Genomic DNA, 23,182 nt, shown 5'->3' with positions numbered 1-23,182 from the left:
TCATATCCCAGATCCGGCCAGATCCAGCTCCATTCCTGCTTGGTGTCGGACTCCACTGCTATGTGTCTCTGAGTGATGACGACTAAATGCAGCCGGTGCCAGCTAGACATCACATCAGTCTTTTACGATGGACTTCAGAGGATGAACTGATGCCAACTCCAACCATAAGACATGGGATTCTTCATATGCCACTGCCTGAACCTTGGACTTAGGATAGACCTCACCGAATCTCACCGAAATGACCAGCCGGTTGAACTGTGATGCACTTCACTGATCTCTGCCTGCATCACCTTTGTCTATTGATGGACTACACTCTTGATAATGGAATACACAGACTATCAATTAATTGCCAACAAAAGCCTTCATCAGCCAACTAACAAGGACAATGCATCTATGTGAACTTCTGCAGTTAATCCAGGATGAACTTCAAAGACATTAGTCATTAATCTTACAGTTCATACAGAATCTTTGTTTAAACACTGTCCCTTAACACTTACTTAGTTTAATAATTTTAAACCATGACCTGCACTATACATAAGTAATATTGTCATTATATTCATGATGTTAGTCAGAGGGGAACTGGCCCCCACAGTGAGTCTGGTTTCTCTCAAGGTTATTTTTCTCGATTAATCAACATCTTATGGAGTTTTGTGTTCCTTACCACAGTCGCCTTCAGCTTGCTGAAATAGAAATACTCAAACCAGCCCGTCTGGCACCAACAATCATGTCATGGTCCAAATCACTGTGATCACATTTTTTCCCCATTCTGATGGCTGATGTGAACATTAACTGAAGCTCCTGACCTGTATCTGCATGATTTTATGCACTGCTGCCACACGATTGGCTGATTAGATAATTGCATGGATGATTGTTGGTGCCAGATGGGCTGGTTTGAGTATTTCTGGGATTATCACACACAACAGTCTCTAGAATTTACTCAGAATGGTGCCAAAAACAAAAAACATCCAGTGAGTGTCAGTTCTGTGGATGGAAACACCTTGTTGATGAGAGAGGTCAACAGAAAATGGCCAGACTGGTTTGAACTGATAAAGTCTACGGTAACTCAGATAACCACTCTGTACAATTGTGCTGAGAAGAATATCATCTCTGAATGCTGTTCTGAGATGCGGGTTGGTGCTGTTGTGGCGGCACGAGGGGGACCTACACAGTATTAGGCAGGTGGTTTTAATGTTGTGGCTGATCGATGTATACTATTTTATACACATTAGTCATATACGGTACAAACTGATGAGCCTAACTTTAAATGGAAAGCCGGTTCATTGAGAATTAAAAACGGAAAAGGCTTAAGCTTAATAATGGGCAAGAAAACGCTTGACAGAAAAGATACAGTCTTTTTTCTATTGATTGCAGCTTCATTCTTTTGGCAAAAAGTGGTTTATTAAAAGTGAAGATTGGAAAAAATTACAGGTCGCTCTATTGAAGCGGTTTTCATTTTGTGTTTTTGGGGCTTTTCACTCTTGAACGTGTTTTTGTGTCCGACCGCAATGTTTTTCAACTGTGGTCCTATGTAAACATGCTCAAGATGGACTTCTTTAATTGTTGAAAAGCTTCTCGCGCAGGAGAAAGAATGTCCTGTATTTACAGCTGGAATGTCTCATATTTGGCTGGTAGAAAGGCAATCCTAGCCATACAAATACTGATACTAGCCTACTGCATACAGTGCAGTATACACTGAATACTGCCAAAAAAGTATGTGAAAGAAAAATGCATTATGAAAAAAACATTTCAAAAACTATTATGCTTCACTAGCAAGGTCTGTAAACCTGGAGTATAAACGCACGCTGCCATCTTTGCTCATGATCACAGCCAATAAATTTCATGTGACTAATTACTCTGGAACCGCAGGGAAGTGACATCACAAAAGCACTGATTGCACCACAAGAACATGCACAGTCCCAAACCTTCACGAGCAACTATCCCGAGCTGTGATGTCAAAGACAGCAGACAGGGAAAAACATACACGTTCATTACACAGTTTTAGGAGAATGATCAGTTACTACATAATACGTAATTGATGCAATTTATATGTTTCTTGCAAAAAAATTTTTGTTAGTATACACGCCTACTTTTGAACGTCCATCAATGGAGGAATAGGCTTTTTGTCAACACAATGGAGTGGTTACAGTTAACAGCCCACACTAATCAGCCAAACCTTGATCCCCTGTATGCTACATACATGCTTGTCATATTATTGCCATGTAACCTTATACACGTAAGTGAACCACTCTCAGAAATAAAATAGTTATATTGCATTTTTGCAATCCAATCTTGTGTAAACACCTTAGCTCCAGATAAAAAAATAAAAAATGTTTTTTTTTTTTTTTTAAATCACGGCTCTTTTAACACATGCAAGGTCCACCATATTGCATTATCTAACCCAATGTGCTCTGTCGTATACTAAAATTTTGGCAAATGTAATAAATCATCCAAGTATTCCATAAAGAATATGTGCATGCTATGCAAAGTATTCATAATACATAATGCAGAAATAGTACAAATACTCTTCATTGTATAACTGTATTCATGAGTCAGAAGCATATTGACATTTTTCTAGATCAACATGTTTTCATAGGGTCATTCTTTTCTTTGTGGTTTTATTTTTAAAAGAATAAAAATTAAAAAAAAATGACAGTGATTGTTCTGAAGATGGAGTTTTGCACTCATGCCTGCTTTTTTTCCATGAAATGGTAGAGGAATGTTTATCTCCCTCCCCTATCAAAATGAAATGACAGGTGGACCCCTTCAAAAGCATTTCAAGTTTTCACCATGTCACATACGGTAAAATCCACAACTCGGCAGTCCAGTTAAGACAAGAGTGCAGCTCCTAATACGTTCCATCCTACAGAGTTAATCTGCAAATTTTCTTCCTTTGAAAAATAATGTCAGGTCCATTTGCTTCTCCTGTATCTCATCTGTAGCACAAAATTCTTGGAGGAGAAAAGTAAGAACACTTATCAAAGGAGAAAAAACAGACAAGCAAACACACAGCTAAACTTTCTCTCTCTCTCTCACACACACACACACACAAGCACGCACACCTTCAAAGGCAATATATGTGCGGTCTCCATGACAACAATGTCTCTGTGGCAACTGGACCTCAACATTCCATGTGATGTCACTGAGAATGTTCAATGATGTCATAATGGAATAACATTCTGGTCCCCGTCCTTTAGTCGGTCTCATTAGTGATATGAAGATTCAGAATTCTGTCTAATTCTGAGGGTAAAATACTGATTAAAACAAAAGCAATGTTTAAAATAATGATAATATGAGTTATAAAATACTAAATATAAAAGGTGTAAATACATAGCCTGTCCCTTTTTCTTTCCACTTGGTCCCCTCTTCTCATTCAGGTCTTTTGTTCCCAAAGCGCTCAAGAACACTGTTTTTACTAGAATAAACTAACAAAGATAAAATAACAACAATGGACTCAGTCAAAGACTGCAAAATCTCTGCAAACTGAATTCATGTTTTGAAAGGCAGTTAGCATTTCTTCATCTTGGAGGAAGGTCCATTCTGTCCATCTAGAGCTTTGATTGTTGATGGCTCGTTTTGTGTTGCTGCTGTTTTTTCTCCCCACAGAACAGAAGATAAATGAAAAACGTGTTTTCTGTGATACCAGTTTTCTCACAGTTATTAGTGTTCTTTAGAAAAAGTCTTTTAGCTTTACATTCCAAAATGAATCCATCTGTAACCATGGTAACTCTATCCGCAAGTACGACGATGGTGTTCCGGTTCAGCTGAAAGTCACACAGTCAGGCGTAGTCTCTCTGCTGGAGAACCTGAGACAAGTACAGCATAGGTACAGTTACAGGTACAGCAAAACAGGAATCATCATACCTTCCTCAAATAGCAACAACATTCATCAAATTTCATCAGAGACAACTCTGTTAGTCTACTCACGTCTGATCTGTGTGTGATTTGTTTTGTGTATTTTCACCCTCTCTCTGACTGCTCCAGATACGTAGTTCCAGGTTTGGCAATTCTGTTGCTCTGTGGAAATAGAGTGCACACAAACATGAGCACATGCACAATACTGATATTAAACCAAGAGCAAAAAGAGCACTGAAAGCTCACAGAGAAAATATATGAAGAAATCACGGTAAATAGTGAACTAATAACATAAGTTTCAGTGTGAAGCTTCTTAAACAATGTCAATATATACATTCTTTCTTTCCTTTTTGAACGCCATGCCAGCTTCTATGGCTATATTCATGGCGAGAGCCAATTTAGTTATTTAAGAGTAAAACTAAAAAAGGTGTTTAAGATTCATTTTTTCTAAAAACCTTAAAACTATATTTGGATTTACTTGATTAAAAACCTTTTCAAAAGTGTAAACAGAATAATACAGGTTCCTCAAGTGTGTAGAAGCGTTACAGGTCCAGTAAGACATGTTTAATGGATAGTGGGCTCTGACAGGATGGGCACTTTGGTGAATTTTCTCCAGATAGTAAAAATTTGTGTGTGAGCCTTGCGTGTCCTATCCGGCATCGAGTGCAAGTGACTTGATCCCAACAATTATTAAAAGGGAATACTTGTCTTGTCCCAACAACAGGATTTATTTCCTGTAATTTGTTGGTTAAACATTGATCCCATTCTGACTGCCATTTGTTTTTAGTGTATACGTTTAAAGTTGGTTTTAGGTCTGTGAATGGAATAGAGCATTTTACTGGTTCTGAGGATAATGCTTCTTTGACAGCTCTATCTGCTTGTTCATTTCCAGAGATTCCTGAATGGCAGAAAATAATACTAAAATTCTTTGATTCCAGAGATGACACTTTGTTTAAAATCTTCACGATTGTTGGGTGATCGGTTCTTATAGACTCCAATGCTTCCAGACATGATTTAGAATCAGTTATCATTAAAAAGGATTTCTGTGGAACAGTCTCAATGAAGTTCAGTGCTAGTAATAAAGCATTTGCCTCTGGAGTAAAAACTGGATGCAGATGCCTTGACACAGTTGACTTGTTGCAAAGTCTGCTGCCACTTGATTTCCAGATTTGGATCCATCTGTGTATACTGGGATATGTTGTGGGAACACTGCTCTTATATCCAGGAACTGTTGGTAAAATTCATTCGGATGAGTTTTTGATTTTTGGTTTCTTGTTAAATCCAGATGGATTTTGGGATTTTTGAGATCCCATGGGGGGATTTCGCAAAAAAAGTGTCTGCTCCAGAATGTTTAGATCCACTTTCAGATTCTCCAGATGGGTTTTTACACGTAGGCCAAATGGACGAATGTGACTTGGTTTTCTTTCATATAGTATTGAATTTTGAATTGAAAAAACTGCTGGATAGGCTAGATTTTCTTTATTTGTTTTCAGTTTGATTGCATATTGTAGGGTCAGCTTTAGGCGTCTGATTTCCAAGGAAGGTTCACTGGCTTCCACATGTAAACTTTGAATTGGTGATGTTCTGTATGCTCCTAAGGCCAGTCGAATACCTTGGTGATGAACAGTATCTAAAAGTCGTATATATGATCTCCTGGCTGATCCATAAATTATGCTTCCATAGTCCAGCTTTAAGCGAATCAAGGTTCTGTACAGATTCATAGGAGTTGAACTGTCTGCTCCCCATTTGGTTTTGGATAAAACTTTTAAAACATTCATAGCTTTAAAACATTTATTTTTCAATAATTTAATAAGAGGGATAAAAGACACCTTGCTATCAAAGTTGATACCAAGGAACCTATTCTCTTTAACGACTCCGTCCATAAACGGCTCTGGTTCATTGTGCAACGAACGGAGCTGACAGAAATGCATACAGACAGTTTTTGTTTGTGAGAACATGAAACCACTGACCAGGAGTGCATTTTGTTTATCTTTAGTTGGATTTTTCGCTCGATAGTATGTATGTACTTGCTTCTGTAGCAAATGCAGATGTCATCTACATATAAACTACAATGAACATCTGAACCAATGACTTTCGCAATGCTGTCTATTTTAATACTAAAGAGAGTTACTGATAGAATACTACCTTAAGGTACTCCAAGTTCTTGTTTATGTACATTGGACGAGGTGTTTGCTATTTTTTCTCTAAAAAGTCTGTTTGCTAAAAAATTTTCAATGAAGGTTGGCAAGTGACCTCTAAAATTAATTTGATACAGATCCTTTAAAATGCCATGTTTCCACATCGTGTTGTAGGCTTTCTCCAGATCAAAGACAGCTACAACATGCTCCTTTCTTATAAAAGCATCACGAATATAGCTTTCAAGACAAATAAGATGATCTGTAGTGCTTCTACCTTTCCTGAAACCACATTGGGCATTGCTTATGTGATGTTCAGATTCTAGTACCCAGACCAAGCGATCATTGACCATCCTCTCCATTGTTTTACATAAGCAGCTTCTTAAGGCTATAGGGTGATAATATATGGGATCACTATGGTCTTTTCCTGGCTTTGGAATGGGTATTATTTGTGCTTCATGCCAAGCGGGTGGGATTTTTCTGGATATCCAGATGGAGTTAAAAATTCTAAGGAGCATTTTCAGAAAGAGGTGGGGTAGATTCTTTAAGAATTGATAGTGGACTTTATCTGGTCCAACAGCTGTGTCGTGGGATTTTTTTTATAGCCCGCTGTAGCTCTTCCATGGAGAAGGGTTCGTTGTAGGGCTCTGCATTGCTAGAGACAAAGTTAATCTCTTTTTCTTGTTTAGAAATATTCGGGAAAAAAGCGGGAAGACAGTTCTCAATAGATGAATTGCTTTCGAAAGTTCTTGATAAAATGTTAGCAATTTCTTGTTTTGATGTCACGAGTGCACCATGCTGTTTGATGTGTTGTATTTGAGGGCCATTGTTTTTTCCCTTCATTACCCATATCAAGTTCCATATTTGGTTTGATGAAGTACTTGATGTCAAGTTGGAAACTAATTTTCTCCAGCTTTCCTTTTTAACTTCATTTATGATTCTTCTTGCTCGTGCTCTACTCATCTTGAGTTTGATAAGATTTTCAGTTGATGGGTGTCTAAAGAAAATCCTTTCAGCTTTCTTCCTCTCTTGTATGGTTTCCTTACATTTATTATCAAACCATGGAAGTCGCCTACGTTTCATATTTAAAGATGTTCTTGGGACTGTATCATTAACTATAAGCGTTTTAGTAAAATTCTGCATAGCATCAGGGCTGTCTTCTGGAAACTGTGCAAGCCTCTCATAACAGAGGGTTTGAAACTGAAACCAATTAGCTTTTTTAATTTGCCATTTTTGTACATTTGTTTCTACCTCTCTTCCTTTGATGGTTACAATGATTGGGAAGTGGTCACTACCACAGAGGTCATGCCAGACTCTCCATGACAGGTCCAAGTACAATCCAGGCTGACAAATTGTTAAGTCGATCGCAGAGTATGTTCCATGTCCCGGGTGTAAGTAGGTATTTGATCCATTATTTAAAAGGTATAAAATATGGTTATCTATAAAATCTTCTATCTTCTTACCTTTTGTATTGCAATGATTGCTGCCCCACAGAAAGTTGTGACTATTAAAATCGCCCATGAGAATAAGGGGGGGGGGGGGAGCTGAGCAACATGGTGATCTAGATCCGTGTGTGTAAAGTTTGAATTTGGAGGAATGTAGACAGAAACAGCTGTGATGGTTTTCTGCAGAGTCAGTCGTACTGCTGTCACCTGTAGGTTGCTTTTAATATTTATATGACTGTGGATCACATCATTTCTTATTAAAATGGCTGTACCACCGGAAGCCCGCTTGTCATTGGGACCGAAGGTATTAAAAATTTACATTTTTTTAAAAGAGTACAATCTGATGGTAATTGTGTTTCCTGAAGACATATGGCTATAGGATTGGTGATTGCAATTAAACGTTGTAGTTCCGTAAAATTAGCCGATACCAGGACAGTTCCATTGGATGATAACGTTCTCCATTACCTGTTAGGAAGAATAGGGAGAGTTGGTCTGATTCTGCCTTTAGGGGACGGACTTCTACTGTGATGTTCCCTCTCTTTCATTTCCACATCTCTAGTTTGCCTGATCTTTGAAGTTTCATCCTGGGGTGCTTTTGATTGTGAAGAGCTTGCCTTTCTATTGTTCTTTTTGCTTTTTGGTTGTCTGTTATTGAGCTCTGATTGGAATGGATGTCATTTAGAAGAGGTTCCCTCTGAGTTCCTGTATTCTTCGTCTTTGGGGGAGTATTACTATAATTTATAGTCTGGCGTTTATGTTTGTGCATCCAGGTAATATCTGTCTGGCAATCTATTGTTCTCACAACTTTTTTTGCAGCAGAGGCGAGGTTTTATTCAGAGTAAACCTAGGGACAGCAGCCACCATTTTCTTTGCTTCAAGATAACAGATTCTCTCAGTGCATCTGATCTTCTGTATTTCTATTTCTTTGATCCACATGGGACACTGTTTTGATGCAGCTGGGTGGTCACCTAAGCAGTTACAACATTTAGGTGGTTTTTCACAACCCTCTTTGTCGTGGCCTTGCACCCCACAGTTGCAACAGGTATGTTTGTTGTTGCAGCCATTGGATCGTGTCCATACCTTTGACAGTTGAAACACTGCAGAGGGTTGGGTACAAATAGGTCCACTTAGGTATCCAATTCAAATTTTTTCTGGAAAAAGCGGTTTATTAAAAGTATGTATGTACTAGTTTGATTGTTCGCTCTTCTCTATTGATTATTATTATTTTAACATTTGTTACTCCTTGAGTCTTGAGTTCATGTGTTATTTCTTGTTCATCCACGTCGTCCAGCTCTCTAGTGTGGATTACCCCTTTACTGTAATTCAGAGATGGATGAGGGAAGGTCTTTATCTGTACTCCAGCTAACGTGCTGGCATGTAGTAAGTTTTCAGCATTGGCCTTTTTACTGCACTCCACAAGAATTTGACCAAATTGAAGCTTTTTCACTTCTTTTACTGTACCTGCAATTCCTGCAATGCCCTTTTGTATAGCAAAAGAGGAAAGCTTGCTGATTGGAAAGTCTGGAGCAGCAGCTTCAATAATGATACATTTTGGCCAGTCATCATTGTTCGGTATAGAGGCACATTTGTTTTCTAAAGTATTATCAGTGTCCAAGCCCAAAAAACGCTTTTTTGAGGTGTGTTTTGTAGCCATGTTTTAGTTTTTCAGTTTCATCATCTCTGCTCCCCACCCACCTTGGAGCCCAAAAGAGAGGGATGCACAGCGCCACGGATCTCCAGCATATTATGCATCAGGGATACAGGGATGATATACTCAAGCAAACTGAGCAACAAGTTGCTCAATTTACTTGACTGACACTTAGCCAACGCCTACTGGGAGTCTGAGAAATATTTGATGTTCAGTTATCCTACATAGAGCAGTCCCAGGGCAAGTCTTGACAAGCCGATTGATTGGATTGAGCCATTCCAACCTCCCGCCTAGGTTAAGTAGGAGCCAAAATACCGTGTTGAAATAACGGAGTCTGCAGCAAACTGCATTTCTCAAGGACCAGGATCTCTTCCTCCACCAACACAGGTCGCAACTCATGGCATACGGCATTTCCTATTTCTTATAAAGGTAAAGAGGTAAAAAAGGGATCTATTAAACTCTGGGTTCTTACAGAGTGGTGGAAAAACCTGTATAGCTGTGACCCTAGCAAGGGGGGCTTGAGGGTTGTTCTCTCTTGCCCAAGTAGAAGACCCTAGCACTAAGGAGGGAAGGAGAGCGCCACTGTTCCTTTCACAAGCTACCATCATAAAGATGGGTCCCATGCCGTACCCGGCAATATATACATTCATCACCAAAATATAGTTCAAGTTTCTTTAAGGCACCTTCCACTGTTTTGTTCATTTTCTGTACAGACTACCACCAACTGGGATCAGAACCCTGAAATCAACTTTATCTGGACCAGTTTTCTAATGGTACTGCCAACTCTTCATAAAAAAATAAAAATAGACATGTCTTCCTAGCATCTATCTTGGGTTCTTGATAATGTTTCCATAGTTAAATGTGCAGGTTTGATCTCTTACCTTGTGCTTTGGACACCTCAGAGAAAAGTTGTCTTCATTTAAAGAGCAATCTTTAAGGACAAAAGAAAAAAATGAATAGATTTAGCGCTTCCAAGTGTCTGTTCTGGTCACAAATACATACATTTGTATTTATAAAAACAAGTGCAGACCATGGTGATTTCATCTCTCACCTGCCTCTATGGCACAGAGGTAATGGTACCTCAGTGTGCAACCTTTACTGTAGCAGCCAAGTGTTGAGCCCACCATCTCACAATGAGAGCAGCTCTAAGAATGCAATGACACAGTCAAAAAGGAAAGCAGTAAATATCCCAAATATCACACCTACACAAATTTGATCTCGTCACATAATTAAACTTGCTTGTAATACAAGCTGATGATTTTTTTCCACTTACTGTATCTCTAGCACCATCTAGTGCCTCCTGAAGGCCATACAGTCTCCCATTGACAAGGTACACCCCACTGGTCCACACGATGCAGCCCTCGTGCACCCACAGCTCCTCTGGGTCCAGGGGCACAAGTGGGAGCTGAGCCAGTTGTGCCATGGGGCCCAGGGAATCCAGGCTGGGTGGGGGAGGCTGAAAGGGCAGAGAGGCTTTGCTGTTGATAGGGATAGTACGAGGTAAATCATCGCTGGATTTATGTCTCCTTTTGAAGCGTGGATGGGATGTCAGTTTTCTGTGCTGGGGCCTTTGCTGCGAGTCCTCTAACTGCAGCTGTTTCAGTACGACTTCACAATCCAGTTCTCGCACTTTTGATGCTCCCATTCCGCTTAACAGTTCTACTGCTGGATCCCAGGTGTGAGCTGTCTCCTTTGAGGTAGAGCTGCTGGTCTTAGTATTCTGCAAAGGCATTTCCTCAGCCACACTGGGGGAGGCAGTGCCAATGGTGGTTGTTGGGGATGTTGGGTTTGTTGCCTGACTTACTGTGCAATCGCTGTCCGTAGATGACTTGACATTTTGAGGGTCATGTAATCTTGTATCCTGGGGAGTCAGTTCTGTTGAAATGGATGTCATACTGAAACCTGTTGTAGCCGCCCCATGGTGAGATAAAGTTTGTCGGATTTGAGGTTGATTCTTAGGGATCTTGGCTACATACTCGGCAGGGTAAAAGGGACCATAGAGATCCCCAAGATTTTTGTAATTGGCCCATTTTTGGCAAAGGCAGCATAAGAGACGACCAGTGTGTCCTGTCTCTGATATCACAGGCCCTTGAAGAACATGTCCAGATGTAGGAAGTGTCTTTCCTGACTGTAAGACAGATTCAACCTTCTCGGACACATCCTTTGTTCTATCATTTTCCTTTTCTCTTCTCACTAGCTGAGATGACATTAAGGTATTTAAGGGGGCATCAACCCCAAAATGACAAGCTTTGCCTCCGCCTTTAGATTTTTCATCTTCTGCATTGATTATTGTACAGACTGCCCCGATCTCAGCTATCTGTTTCTCCACATGAATGTAAGGAGAGAAAACAGTATTCCTAACATCTGAGAATATTCCACACAGGCCCATGTTTACGCAACTGTTAGTTTGAGTGTCCAGATCCTCTTTAGAAGCCATTCCCCTCCTTTTCCTTCTCTGCTTGACAACTGAGCCAGAGGTTTCATTGCCTTCTTTTACCTTTCTCTGTCTATGTCTAGCAGGCTTCACATCAATCTCTGGCTGGGTCTCCTCACTGTCGACATCCACTTTCATCAACTGAGTTTGAGCAGGAGGGACCAAAGATGGACAGGGTTTCTGGTCAGGTGGTGTTGGTGTTCGGGGCACCTCATCTGCAGTGTTTGGGGTTGGGTCAGACTGAGGGGCAGCTATAGGTGAACTGAGAGGGGCTGCAGGTATACTGGCTGCTGAGATCTGAATTTGAGCTTGGGCACGTTTCTGCTTATTCACACTGCCTACTGGGCGCCCTTTTTTCTTACCCGATGGAAAATAACCCTTGGGAACAGTGCTTTCTGATGGTTTAGACTCTGAACCTGCCAACCTGAGGGAGGTCATCTGGTGCTGAGGAGCTTGAGAAAGGAGGTGTTGCCCAGGGCTCTGACAATGGCCAGTGTTGGCATCATAGTAATCCCCACTTGTGTAATCATCAAAGCCCATGCCAGTCTCTTGCAATTTCTGCCTCAGTAGGTTAGCAGCCGACTGCTCGCTTCGTCTGGTTTCCAGCTGTTGGTAAGTGTTTGTGAACTGCTGTATGTCTGACAAAGCAGATGAAGATGGAGGAGGGGATCCCTGTACAGGACAAGGTAAAGGAGGTGGGGGTGGAAGGGGGCCTAACAAGGTAAAATCATCCTTATCGTTTTCACCCACCAAAGATCCTGAAGAGCCAGCGGAACCTAATCCAAAGTCAAAATCTTTTGGCAAACCTCTGAGTGCACTACTGCTAGAAGTTGTTGCAGCTGGTTTTAGAGACTGAGAATCACAAGGATAAGCATCTTCAACGGCTCTGTATGGCATAAGATCATTTAAAGGATGAGACTCATCAAGGTATGATAAACAGCCCTCCTCTCCCTGAGGAACATTTGAAAACGTGCCACTCTCAGGGTGTGCTATGTCAGAGGTGTAATGAGAAACTTTGGAGTAATCCGAATCCACATGACTATTACTGAAGTTGTCTTTTTTCACACTGGGAGTAATTTTCTGCACAATTGCCTCAAGTTTTAGACCACGGCCTTTTCTTGGGGAAAGAATCTTTATTTTGCCCTGTGGAGGTGAATTAGCACTGGGGTGATGTAAATTAGGGGATGCCAATTTGGGCTGAGTATCATTACTACCAGAGCAACTGTTGCTTGCAATTCTAGAATCAGAGTGGGACAGTGGGGAATGATACACTGATCCTGGCCTTTGACTTGGAACATCCTGATGCTGCCTCTTTGCTGGAATAGGAGAAATAAATGATCTAACTCTCCTTCTCATTATTAAAGGGTTGGTTTCAGCTGATAATCCAGATTTGGCTTGGCTCTGTCCCTGCTGAATCCCTTGGGCACCCTTACTGATAACATCAGCTGGAACCACTGTATGAAAAGATTTGACAGGATGTTCTGCACTTCCATCTGAGAAGTCCCCTTCTCCATGTTTAGGAGCAATATTTGGGACTGGTTGAGAACCAACATGCTCATGAGGGACTGCAGGGGGTGGTTGTCCAGCTTCCTCTCTTTCAGGATAAGCATCCCACATTTTCATGTCAAAGTGAGAACTGGGATGAGAGTGCTGTTGAGATACGTGATACTGACTATGCAGAATATCACTTGGAGATTGTGATTTATACTTCCGTCCAGGCAGTCTCTGGGGAACATGTCTGTCCATATCTTTCAGTCTTTGTCTGCCAGGAGTCCAGTTTGGTCTGTCCTGAGGAGGTAAACTTGGTGGAAATACTTGTAACTTGTTAGCAGAGGGGGTGCTTTTAGAATATGCTGATGCAGTGGGGAATGGATTTTGAGTTGTAGTGTGGGACATCATTTTTGGCCCATCCATGGTGTCACTAAACCCATATGCTCGAAAACCATCAACAGCCTGGGAATATGACTGCTCTCTTGGTGGTGAAGAGAAGAGATTAGAAGACATTTGAGAAAGGTATGGCAGGTTGCTGGTGGGTTCATTGTTGCCTTTGGCACTGCTGGTTCTTTCTAAGTTAAAATCAACATCTACAGAGGGATGCAGGGACTTTTTTGCCTCCTTATGGGGTGGCGTGCTGCAGTAGTCATCTGAATTCTGACCTGCAGGATCAATCTTTGATGAGTCATCCTTGCTGTGTTCTTTCTTTGCTTCTATTTCCACCTTGCAACGTTGTTGATCACTTGATCCAGATGAAAATGGTTGTTGAATGACTGACGGTCCAGAGGGTCCTCTTTCTCTCTCTGGAGTTGTACGTCGAGAAGGGGATGCATCACAAATGACTGAACGCCTTCCTGAGGATGATGATGTCTGAGATTGAGTCTGACTCAAAGGACCTACACTACATGCTAATGGTTCAGTTTCTTGTAGAAGCAGTTGTTCCACAGCAGAGGGAGAGGTACCGTATCTCAATGTTTTTTGGTGTTGCAAAGAGTAGTCAGCCAAGTTGATGTGCTTTGGAGGGGCTCCTGTTGTGAGATCTGAAGGCTGTTGCATGTGGGTGGACTGGCTGGGAGACATGCTGCTTTTTTCTTTTTCTAAGCAGACACCATGAATCAGGTTGGGCCTTTGTGCTTCAGAATCCCAAGAGGGATGAGGAGGGTCTAGAATCATCTCATTATCAGGTCCCTGATTTTGATTTGAATTTGGTGGTTTTCCAGAGGCCATTCGATTGAAATGGACATTGGGTTGAGGGCCTATTGAACTCAAATTTTCAATCATACTGTAAGGTAGTCTCGTTTGATAACGGTGCTGGGATGTACCTTGAGGTTGGTGAACACTAGATGTCTGGTCAGGACGTCCATAGCATCGATCTAAGTGATGACCTTGGAGGACTTCCTGCAAAAGACTGGGAAATGATTGCTGAAACTGAGAATTGCTATCCTGACCTCTTGATATAATCGCTTTGCCCCCGTCCACAGCAAAAATACCAATGTCCTTCCTAGCAATAGATCCATAGCTGGCCCTCAGCTGATGATAACTTTGGTATCTATCTGGGCCTGTTCCACTTCCTGGTCCTAATTTTCCTTTGTTCTTTGCACTCATGCAGGCATTGTACTGAACATCAGGATTTATATATTTATATGAAAAGTGAGAATGATTTGAGGGTATGTTTAGGCCAAATTCTTGTTTAGGGGAAATATATTCTGAACCATATGTTTCCATGCAGATTTCCCCTTTTCCATTATGACTTCTTGCCTCTCGTAAGATGTTTGCATCCTGTTGCTCCTCAGGACAGCTGTGTTTGGTTGGGTTATGAGAAACACTATAACGTGGGTATTTGGCTCCTGTATGTTTAATTGATCCAGTATTTAGTTCAGAACGTGCAGAGACAATAACCCCAACACCTGCAACATTATGTTTTTCCGAAACATTTACATTTTTGCTTGGATTCTCAAGCTGCTGTGAATTCTGAAGCTGCTGTACACTGCCCCTGTTTCCATCTATCTCAGCTTCGTTCTTTGTGGGAGGGACTGACTGAATTTCATTAGTGCTGGCAAATCTATTCTCAGATCTATTTTCTCTACAACAAGGAGTAACTCCACTTTCAACTTCGCTTTCTTCATCTTTTATAATATTGATCTTTCGCCTCTTCATTCCAATATTATCTTTATTATCAGGTTCTCTTTCAGCCACACATTTTGGACGTCCTGATTGAGTGGGTGGTGGGGGAGGGGGATACAACTGTTGTTTGGGGCTGGGTTCAGCAGAAGGATGAACCAATGGTGGTGAGGAGGACAAGGAAGTGAGAGTTTCTGGTGTCTTTGTTTGAGCATTTGGTGTTGACGGCTCACTGGTAGATTGTTTTGAAGCTGTTGAAATGACTCCAGTGTTGACCTGGATATCCAATCCATGCTGATTCCGTTCTGAATTAATCTGACTTTGTGATGATCGGTAGTTGCGTGGCTCAGACTCATTGCTAGTTCCACTTGCCTGCTTAATTCTCTTCAGTTCTAATTCTGGATCCTGTTTTGTTTCCACCATCTCAGAACTCTCTTCGTTTGCTGTGATCAAATTTCCACATTTGTTTTGGTTGCCAGACTGATGGATCTGAAGATGATGTGTACCATCTCTGCTCTTCTTCTGGGACAACACATTGTCTGTTAGCAGCATGTGTTGCACTGTATTAGGCAAATTTTCCACTTGAGAGGTTAGAGCATTGAGGCTATTTAGACCAGGATCCGGTAAGAGTTTGTCATGATGGTAAAGGGAGCCATCTTCCCCTGGTCCCCCCCAAGGACCTAGTCCTATTCGGCTCTGACTCATGGCAGAGTGACCAATGCCGGCGCTGTGGTTAAAACCAGATGTTTTAGCTCCTACACTGCTTCCACAACTACTGATGCTGCTGTTAGAATTAGGAGTTGGGCTCAGCTGAGGTACAGCCTGCAGAAGCCGTCCATGGCTTTGACTGCTGCGACTGTTTGGAACAGAGGGGTGGGATGATGGCTGCATATGAGTAGCTGTACTATTTCCCTCTAAATTCCCCATGAGAGGAGAGGAGGATGAGCTGCAGCTCGGAGATTGTACAGCAGATGGAGCAGGGGAGGGGTTAGATATGGGACTGAAATTCTGTTGGATGTGAGCCACTTGATTTTGGGAATGCACTGGAGATTTGGCAATGTCTTGTGGGGTATGTGGAGGCAGAGCAGGACTGGAGGGGATAGAGGAATGGGGTGGTTTGGTGTGTAAATTATGCTGCGCTTTGAGGGAAGGATCATAACCTGCTTCAGAGCAGTACTGAGACGCATGCTGGGAGTGGGAGGCATGCTTGTGAAGGGACCGAGATTGTGGTGAATATGGCGGATGAGTAGAGGATGAGTAACTTTGTCCCGTGTTCTCACAGCTGTTTGAACTTGAATTAGAATTTGGATTAGACTGAATGGGTGAGTTATTCATTTTGGCATCTGTGCTGCTGCTGCTCACATCGTATCTTTGTGGTGGCGAGTTATACATTCCAGTAGAGCCTGAGGTGGCATTTATCGGGGCATAGTGTCCAAACTGAGGTGGTATTCTGCTTCCAGACAGAGAGTATGCCCGGTGATGCTGACCTTGGTGTACTCCTTGATGTGAGGGATATTTCTGACCATGCTGGCGTTGATGTATTTGAATGGCTGATTGCGCAGAAGTATTGTGAGCCATACTGTATTGCTGAGAGGGAGAAAATGAACCAGCGCCACTGCTACTATTGCTACCTCCCACTCCAGAGCCACTGCTGGAGCTATAATCCATAGGGTAGGGAGAAATCATTCCAGATGACTGTTGGTACCTGTGAGGTGTATGTCCATCCATGTTTGTGTACCTAATTCCTGCAGCAAATCCAGCTCCCCCTCTTCTGCTTCTTTCCCGCCCACTCACTGGAAAATAAAAATCCATACTTTCCTTAAGGTAAGAGTTCCCAGCACCTCCACTGTGAGTATTCCCCTGTGTCATCTCTCCAGTCCCTCTTCTGGAGCCATAACCATGTATAGGAGGGGCATGTATAAGATGCTGCTGGCTCCGTAGGTGAATGTGCTGCCTGCGACTCTGCAGGTTAGGTTGAGCTTGCTGCATGGCAACATAGTCCTCTGAGGCTCTGGGGGATATCTGAAGGTCTGAAGGGTGGGGCTGATATGAGGAACTGACCACAGTTCCTCCTCGGCTAAACCCTGGATGAATAGGGACTGGACTATTGGGAAAATTCTGCATTTTTTGTGTTTTTAGAGTATTAGATGGCAATTCTTTAAAAAAAAAAAAAAAAAAAAAAATACAAATGGCAAATTGGAATGTTTTGTTTTAGCTTTGTGGATACAGAGAAATTACATAAAGTGAAACTGTAATCTGTAGCAGTATCGCAGGAGACACCAGCAAATGCCCACTGATCCAAACGTAGCTTTACAAACCAGCAGATTCAGCTGCTGTTTGCCACGATGTGGTTTAGCACTAGATCTGATGATTTTTGGAAAATGAAGACAGGTTTAGTGTTGTCACAAAATGACTACCAGCCAAGAAGTAAAAATACTCAATTACGTCTCATTAAGACAATGTCAATATCTTGATACTGTAGTGTGATACTGCTCTTTGCCATTTGGAAACTGTGCAAATGCATGTGTATAGCAGCCATGCAGTAGAATTATAATAGTTCATTGACAGGTTAGCAACAAACAAACAAAAATTCTTCCTCCGGTTGGCACATGTATTCACTGACACTGTAAATAGTTTAAGAAAGATCAAGACTTTAATATCAAGAGTTTTCTTCATATTTCCTGGGTCATGAAGATTTTCTGGGCTCTCTCGAGTCATGATTCATTGAAATCTTTGCTGCCAAATATTTTCCAGCTTTACCCAAATATTTGCCTTTTCCCATATTAGTTATTCACTTCAGCAGGAGCATTATCTTCTACTTTGTTTCTTTGCTCATCCAATCATTGTCCATTACTGTAAGGTGTTTTTCAGTGGAGATGGTGGTCAGTGATGTGCCATCCAGTTGCTAGTTTAATCCAATTCACTCAATATGAGGGTATCTTTTTCTGGAAACGGGAAGCTTGAGATGTTCTGAAAATACAGGAAAAACACAGTATATTAATGATTCAGTTCTTACTGGTTTAGCATTGCTTTAGTGCAATGTTCATGTTTCACAACCAAATAACAACCCAAGTACACTTAGCCTACTGTCAATTATTACAATTTATAAGTACAAACAAACAGTTCTTCAACTAGTCCTTTAGAAAACATTTAAGTACAGTATGGCAGCTAGTAAAATTAAGTTTATTTTAGTAATATAGTCTAGAAAGGTCACTGGATAATTTAGAGTCATATCAGCAATTTACTTTTCAATATCTTTACAGACAGCATTCACATCCTTAAATTACGGTATTTGAGCTTAAAGATCCCATGTGAATCAACTCAAATCTCTCCAACTGAGAAAAGCACATTAATAAACAAAAGCAGGACATTTTACCTCAGTCACAACAACAAAACAAGATCAAACATAATATTGTCTACTGGGGAACAAAACAGAGCCTGAAACTCGTAAAAAATGAATACCTAACTTGTTTAGGTTGTATACAAATTTGTAAGCTATAAAGTGAACCTGCAGATTTGCGTTCAAATTGAATGTTAAGCTCGAACTTTTCCTCCTGAGAATGTCTTGGTCATTTGCAGCATTCTCATAGATGACACCATTGTTGCAAACAGTTTTCAGACAACTGAAACAGCAAAGAAAGTGTGAAAACTCTTTACATGCGCGTTCCATGAGACATGCTTGCGCTTCACACCTCAGAACAAACAGCACGTCAGACACGTGCATCAACGGCTTTTCTGTCACCTGTTCTTCAAAATATAATAAAGTGTGTTTCTTCAAGCGCTTGTCTTTGTGTCTTACAGCATTTCTTGTGTCATTCCAAGACGTCTTACATTTAGCCTGCTACAGTGCCGGGTAGATGAGCAAAATTACCTAGTATGTGCATGATATAGGCTTCCCGCATTTAGCGAGTGCTAATTTCATACGCTGTGCTACTAGTTAATGTATTTGGCGACTTCCCAGCTCCATGGTTTTGTAATTTTCCTATAATGTCGATCATCTTCTGTCAAAGAGTCGCAACTGGCATCTGAATATTTGATCAGAGATTGTCAATATCCGTTTACATCACCGTATTGCTCAGCCCTAGTGCGAGTGTTTGTTGCGAAAAGATTTTGAACAGGAAAAATGTATTCCTATGGAGCTATTCACACCGGGTCTGATAAATCATCCACCGACAATATTTTTTCTTTTTTTTAGGAGAGTGTCACCGTATTTTGGTCTTCATAATGTGCCACGCATTCTCAATTGGAGACAATTCAGGACATCAGGTAGGTCATTCTAGCACTCACACTCTCTGCTTAAGCAGCCATGCAATTGCCATGACCAGTGCCCACGAAGATGCCACACTCCTTGTGGAGTGTGCTTGAACCCGCAAGGGGGCAGGCACAGACTGGGTCTGGTAGGCCAAAGCGATGGCATCCACGATCCAGTGGGCAAGCCTCTGTTTGGAGACAGTGTTCCTTTTCCGCTGTCCGCCAAACAGACAAAGAGCTGCAAAGAGCGTCTAAAGCTCTACGTGCGATCCAAGTAGATGCGCAAAGCACGCACCGGACACAGCAACAATAAGGCTGGGTCTCCCTCCTCCGGGGGCAGTGCTTGCAGGCTCACCACCTGATCCCTAAAAGGGGTCGTGGGAACCTTGGGCACATAGCCCGGTCGGGGTCTCAGTATCACGCGAGAGTCTTCTGAACCGAACTCTAGGAACTCTTTGCTGACAGAGAACGCTTGCAGGTCCCCGACCCTCTTGATGGAAGTGAGCGCGGTCTTCAATGAGACGGCCTTTAACTTGACTGACCCTAGGGGCTCGAACGGGGCTCTCCGTAGGCCTAAAAGGACCACGGAGAGGTCCCATGAGGGAAAGAGGCACGGTCTAGGAGAGTTCAACCTCCTGGCACCTCTCAGGAACTTGATGATCAGGTCGTGCTTACCAAGAGACTTACCTTCAACAGCGTCATGGTGTGCTGCTATAGCAGCTACATAGACCATGAGAGTGGAGAGAGACAGCCGCCTGTCCAACTTCTCTTGCAGGAAGAAAAGCACTGACCCGACTGCGCACCTCTGGGGGTCTTCGCTACGGGAAGAACACCACTTAGCGAAGATACGCCACTTCAGGGAATACAGCTGCCTTGTAGAAGGAGCTCTGGCCTGAGTGATCATGTTAACCACTGCGGGCGGTAGACCAGTTAGATCTTCCACGTCCCATCCAGGAACCATACATGGAGATTTTAGAGGTCTGGGCGTGAGTGCCAGAGGGTGCCCCGTCCCTGAGAAAGCAGGTCCTTCCACAGGAGAATTTGCCAGGGAGGTGCTGTCGTGAGGGGTGTGAGGTCCGAGAACCAGGTCTGGGTGGGCCAAAACGGAGACACGAAAATAACCTGCTCCTCGTCCTCCCTGACCTTGCACAGAACCTGTGCAAGTAGGCTCACTGGGGGGAACGCGTATTTGCGCAGCCCCCGGGGCCAGCTGTGTGCCACCGCATCTGTACCGAGGAGAGCTCCCTTCAGGGCATATCAGAGCAGGCAGTGGGAGGATTCCCGGGAGGCGAACAGGTCTACCTGTGCCTTGCCGAATCGACTCCAAATCAGCTGGACCACCTGGGGGTGGAGTCTCCACTCTCCCCTGAGCGCCACCTGCCGCAACAGAGCATCTGCTGTGACGTTGAGGTTGCCAGGGATGTGAGTGGCCCGCAGTGACCTGAGTCTCTGCTGACTCCAGAGGAGGTGGTGAAGGGTGAGTTGTGACATGCGACGAGAGCGTAAACCACCTTGGCGGTTTATATAAGCCACTGTCGTCGCATTGTCTGTCCGGACCAACATGTGCTTGCCCTGGATCAACGGCAATAGCCTCCGCAGGGCGAGCTAGGCACGGGACTGGCCGCAACCCACCCCCCTTCTTGGGAACGATGAAGTAAGGGCTGTAAAACCCCTGTCTCACTCTATCGCGTCCTTCTGAAGGAGGACCACAATCTCCGCCCACAGGACGCGGAACAGGGGCGGGCACCTGGCGAATTTAATCACATAGCCGAGTCAGATAGTTCTGGCCAGCCAGTGCGACGGGTTGAAAAGCGATAGCCACGCGTCCAAACTCCGGGAAAGGGGCACTAATGGAAGGATCGCATCCGACATTCCTGGGGGTGGGGCCTCGCGGCGGGGGGGAGCAGGGAGTGCCGCATCGGGGAGCAGTGCTCCGACCCGAGGCAGCCACGCTGAGGGGACCCTCAAAGCACTTACCTTGCTCCGCGTGCCCGGCGTAAGGCCATCGGGCCATCCTCGAGACTCATCACCACCGGCTGGCCGGGGGTGTGATTTGTGTGATGCAGCGGGGCATGCTAAGGCGGGGGGCCGTGTTCGTGAGGCCCAGGTGCTGGGTGTCTGGTAGCCATGGGGATGGCGACCGTGAGCACTGGCGGTGTGACCCGAGGAGAGAGGAATCCTCCCGGCCCTCCACCAGGGGATGGAGTGGTCTGGCTACCAGCTCCAGAGTTCCCGCAGACGTCTCGATCCTCGGGTGTCCCGTCTCAGGGGCGCTTGGGAGCCCTCCTGGGGGTCTTCGCAGCCGGCTGAGAAGCGAGAGGTGTCTCTCTCCTGCGGAGGGCTCTACGCTGGGGTCAAAGGCTGGGCTCTGACTGGGGCAGAGCCGGTTGAGTTGTGTCACCGCAGGGGGATGCCCTCAGCGAACAGATGGGGTGCGCACTCTTGAGCCGCATCAGGGCAAGATGTGCTGAATGGCCTCCATCTGTTGCTTCACCGCCAAGAACTGCTGGGCGAAGTCCTCGACGGTGTCGCCGAAGAGTCCGCGTCCCTCATCTCGACCAGGTTCAGCCACAGGTGGCGCTCCTGGACCACAAGCATGGACATCGACTGCCCGAGTGCGCACGCTGTGACCTTAGTCGCACGGAGGGCGAGATCGGTCACCGAGCGCAGCTCTTGTAGCACACCGGGATCAGAACTACCTCATGTAGCTCTTTCAAAGCCTTGGCCTGATGGACCTGTAAGAGGGCCATGGCGTGCAGAGACGACTTTGTCCTACAGACTCGGGAAGGGAGTGCCGGGCGACTCTGCCAGGTGGTGATGCTCAGTGGGCACAGGTGTGCCACCATCGCCTTGTCCATCTGGGGTACCGCGGCATAACCCTCGGCCACCCCACCGTCGAGGGTAGTGAAAACGGACGAACTGAAGGATCGGGTTTGGGCAGCGAAAGGTGCCCTCCACGATCACGTCAGCTCATGATTTGGAAAGGCACATACCTGTTTATATAAGGTCTTACAGCTGAAAATGCATATCAGAGCAAAAACCAAGCCATGAGGTCAACGGAACTATAGGATATAACTATAACTATATAGGAAGGCTATAAAAACATTTCAGCTGCACTGAAGGTTCCCAAGAGCACAGTGGCTGCCATAATTCTTAAATGGAAGAAGTTTGGAACAACCAGGACTCTTCCTCGAGCTGGCCGCCCGGCCAAACTGAGCAATCGGGGGAGAAGGGCTTTGGTAAGAGAGGTGACCAAGAACCCGATGGTCACTCTGGTTGAGCTCCAGAGATCATGTGTGGAGATCGGAGAAACTTACAGAAGCACAACCATCACTGTAACACTCCACCGATCTGGGCTTTATGGCAGAGTGGTCAGACAGAAGCCTCTCCTCAGTGCAAGACACATATAAAAAGCACCTAAAGGACTCTCAGACTGTGTGAAACAAGACTCTCTGGTCTGATGAAATGAAGATGAACTGTTTGGCCTCAATTCCAAGCGTCATGTCTGGATGACACCAGGCACCACTCATCACCTGCGCAATAACATCCCAACGGTGAAGCATGGTGGTGGTAGCATCATACAGTGGGGGTGTTTTTCAGCGGCAGGGACTGGTCAGGGTTGAAGGAAAGATGAACACAGCAAAATACAGAGATATCCTTAATGAAAACCTGATCCAGAGTGCTCAGGACCTCAGACTGGGCCGAAGGTTCACCTTCCAACAGGAAAATGACCCTAAGCACACACCGCTGCATCCCTATTCATATCACAATTGAACCAAAACTGATGGTGATTCAATGGAGT

General features: G+C 43.8%; 1 protein-coding gene across 1 annotated transcript in view; it reads right to left on the bottom strand.

The window, feature by feature from the left end:
- Window positions 1-2,525: 2,525 nt before the first annotated feature.
- tcf20 (transcription factor 20) overlaps window positions 2,526-23,182 on the bottom strand; it is a 25,851-nt gene continuing 5,194 nt past the window's right edge. The window contains exons 2-6 of the mRNA XM_051713783.1: window positions 10,354-18,099; window positions 10,132-10,225; window positions 9,962-10,011; window positions 3,925-4,014; window positions 2,526-3,803 (exon numbers count right to left, since the gene is read on the bottom strand). Of these exons, the coding sequence (XP_051569743.1) occupies window positions 3,958-4,014; window positions 9,962-10,011; window positions 10,132-10,225; window positions 10,354-17,253 (7,101 nt within the window). The 5' untranslated portion in view covers window positions 17,254-18,099 and the 3' untranslated portion in view covers window positions 2,526-3,803; window positions 3,925-3,957. The remainder of the gene's footprint in view (window positions 3,804-3,924; window positions 4,015-9,961; window positions 10,012-10,131; window positions 10,226-10,353; window positions 18,100-23,182) is intronic.

This window comes from Myxocyprinus asiaticus, chromosome 13 (genome assembly GCF_019703515.2).
Source record: "Myxocyprinus asiaticus isolate MX2 ecotype Aquarium Trade chromosome 13, UBuf_Myxa_2, whole genome shotgun sequence".
NCBI classification, from domain to species: domain Eukaryota; kingdom Metazoa; phylum Chordata; class Actinopteri; order Cypriniformes; family Catostomidae; genus Myxocyprinus; species Myxocyprinus asiaticus.
Note: the sequence above shows the minus strand (reverse complement) of the source record. Positions and strands in the feature narration are given on the sequence as shown.